This window comes from Equus asinus, chromosome 3, assembly GCF_041296235.1.
Source record: "Equus asinus isolate D_3611 breed Donkey chromosome 3, EquAss-T2T_v2, whole genome shotgun sequence".
Taxonomy (NCBI): Eukaryota; Metazoa; Chordata; class Mammalia; order Perissodactyla; family Equidae; genus Equus; species Equus asinus.
The window spans coordinates 116,180,870-116,183,363 of record NC_091792.1 but is presented as its reverse complement, the minus strand read 5'-3'; the positions used below and the strand labels follow the sequence as shown (position 1 = coordinate 116,183,363).

Sequence of the window (2,494 nt, the reverse complement as noted above, 5' to 3'; positions counted from 1 at the left end):
TCCATGCTGAAGGTTCTACCTACATTACCAAAAGCAAAACATGCCTTCAGACTATAGGTCACAGACCATTCCTTCCTCGTGTTTGCTATAAAATCTTTGCCCCATAATCTTACACGCAACCCCTACAGTTGGTGATTTAACCCAAATTAAATGGATGTTACCACTTCAGATAATTTTAAACTAAGGCCCATAGTAAAAATCTTATATTTCAGTTGAATGAAAATTCCATAAAGTCAGGGATGTGGCCCGTGTTGTTCATCACTCCACAGTGTACCCAGCGACTACACAATTAACCTGGCACATCGTAGCTACTGAGTATTTGTAAACAGTAAATATATATATATATGTAATTTATGAATAAATTATGCAATGAAGTAAATCAAGGGATATATTTAGGTCCTGTAGCCCACATTCTAATTTCTGTCCTTCAATCTTACTATTAGCATATTTTCCCCACACCCTCTTAAGTGTACTCAGTCTAACTTAGTAATAAATACTTTGAATTTTGCTGGAGTGACCTTGGTAAATTTCTTATTACTGTATAGTCATCTTCAAAATCTATTAAAGGAACTGTAGTCTGAGACCAGGGTCTCGAGTCATCTCCTTCTTAGCAGGAGGTAGTACTAACGATCAGATGTAGAATTAACAAAAGATATAAAATGCAACTTTTTTGGTTATAAAAATTATAGAATTTAAAAGACCCCACGGTGTTCAGCCGCCGACTCTGTCGCGTTGTGACGTGTGCTGAATCGCGGGAAGGACCCCGGGTCCCCGGGAAACAGCAATGGAGTCAGTGGTCATTGAGGACATGGTTGTGAACTTCACCCCAGAGGAGTGGGCTTTACTGGATCCTTCCCGGAAGAAACTCTACAGAGATGTGATGTGGGAAACCTTCAGGCACCTGGCCTCAGTAGAAAGCATAGGGTAGGGAGACTGTGAAAGCGAAGAGGGTAGTCAATGTGGAGAAAACGTCAGCCTTCTTCCAAATCTCAGTCTGAACAAGAAAACTACAGGAGCTAAACCATGGGGATGCAGTGCATGTGGAAGAGTCTTCACGCATCATTCATTGCTTAAAATGCACATTAGATGTCACACTGAACATAAAACATATGAGTATCAAAAATATGGAGAGAAGCCATATAAATGTAAGGAATGTGGGAAAGCCTTCACTTATCTCACTTTAGTTCAATCACATGAAAGAACTCATACTGGAGAGAAACCCTATGAATGTAAACAATGTAGTAAAGCATTCACTTGTTCCAGTTATCTTCAAGTACGTGAAAGAATTCATACGGGAGAGAAACCGTATGGATGTAAGAAGTGCAGTAAAGCATTCGCTTCGTCCAGTTATCTTCGAATACATGAAAGAACTCACACTGGAGAGAAGCCCTTTAAATGTAAAATGTGTGGTAAAGCCTTCATTTCTACCATTTCTCTCGCAACACATGGAAGAACTCACACTGGAGGGAAACCCTATGAATGTAAAAAATGTGGTAAAGCATTCGCTTCTTCCAGTTATTTTCGAATACATGGAAGAATTCATACTGGAGAGAAACCCTATGAATGTAAAAAATGCAGTAAAGTATTTATTTGTTCCTGTAATCTTCGAGTCCATGAAAGAAGTCACACTGGAGAGAAACCCTTTGAATGTAAAATCTGTGGTAAAGCCTTCAGTTGTAACAGTTCTCTTTCAAGACATGAAAGAATTCATACAAGAGAGAAACCCTACGAATTTAAAACATGCAGTAGAGTATTCACCTTTTCCAGTTCTCTTGAAAAACATGAAAGAACTCACACTGGAGAGAAAACCTCATGAATGTCAGGAAAGTGGGATAGGCTTTATTTCTCATGCAGACTTTTGAGGATATGCACAAATGCACACGAGAGGATAAACCATGTAGACATAAACAATTTGGGATAGATTTTGTCATCCCAGTTCTTCCTGAAGGCATGAAAGGACTCACTTGATAAAAATGTCTTGAATGTAAACAGCATGAGAAACACTTCAGTTGGCCTACATCTTTCTGTGTGAAACTCCCACCAAAAAGAAATGTAAAGGTAAGTCCTATGAAAAAGCTTCACGGAATTTAATTTGTATGTGAGCTTCTAGAAAACTTTCAATAGGAAAGAATTGTTATAAAAGTAGTAAGTAGATTGTATTTATCAAACTTCTTTATTAAGTGCAACATTGGACTGTGGATTTCTATTAATTACTTCAGAAATGAATATTGAGGTGAGATGATTCTGCTAGTCATCCTTCATAAATAGTAAATAAGATTCATAGGTAATGCTTTTCCCTTAAATCAGTTAATAATTTTTTATCTTTATTTTTTTTATAATGTTTTAATTTTTCTCTGTTAAGGGGCCATTGAAAAGTGACAGTTTGTATTTGTTGTGATTTTCTTAGTGGCCTTGTATTTACAGTTCCTGCTTGTGCCTCATCCATTGTACACATTGTACATGTTTCAGAGAAAGCTCCTTTTTGGGGTTGGTG

At 37.4% G+C, this 2,494-nt stretch overlaps 1 protein-coding gene across 1 annotated transcript; it reads left to right on the top strand.

Moving 5' to 3' along the window:
• The first annotated feature begins 769 nt into the window (after positions 1 to 769).
• LOC106823745 (zinc finger protein 709-like) lies at positions 770 to 2,166 on the top strand. Its single transcript, XM_014829612.3, has one exon. It carries the CDS (start codon positions 1,076 to 1,078, stop codon positions 1,814 to 1,816), a length of 741 nt encoding a protein of 246 aa, XP_014685098.2. The 5' UTR covers positions 770 to 1,075; the 3' UTR covers positions 1,817 to 2,166.
• Positions 2,167 to 2,494: the final 328 nt, after the last annotated feature.

Excerpts from the sequence above, each read along its gene's own strand:
- LOC106823745 (XM_014829612.3), top strand. The coding sequence starts at position 1,076 with ATGCACATTAGATGTCACACTGAACATAAAACATATGAGTATCAAAAA.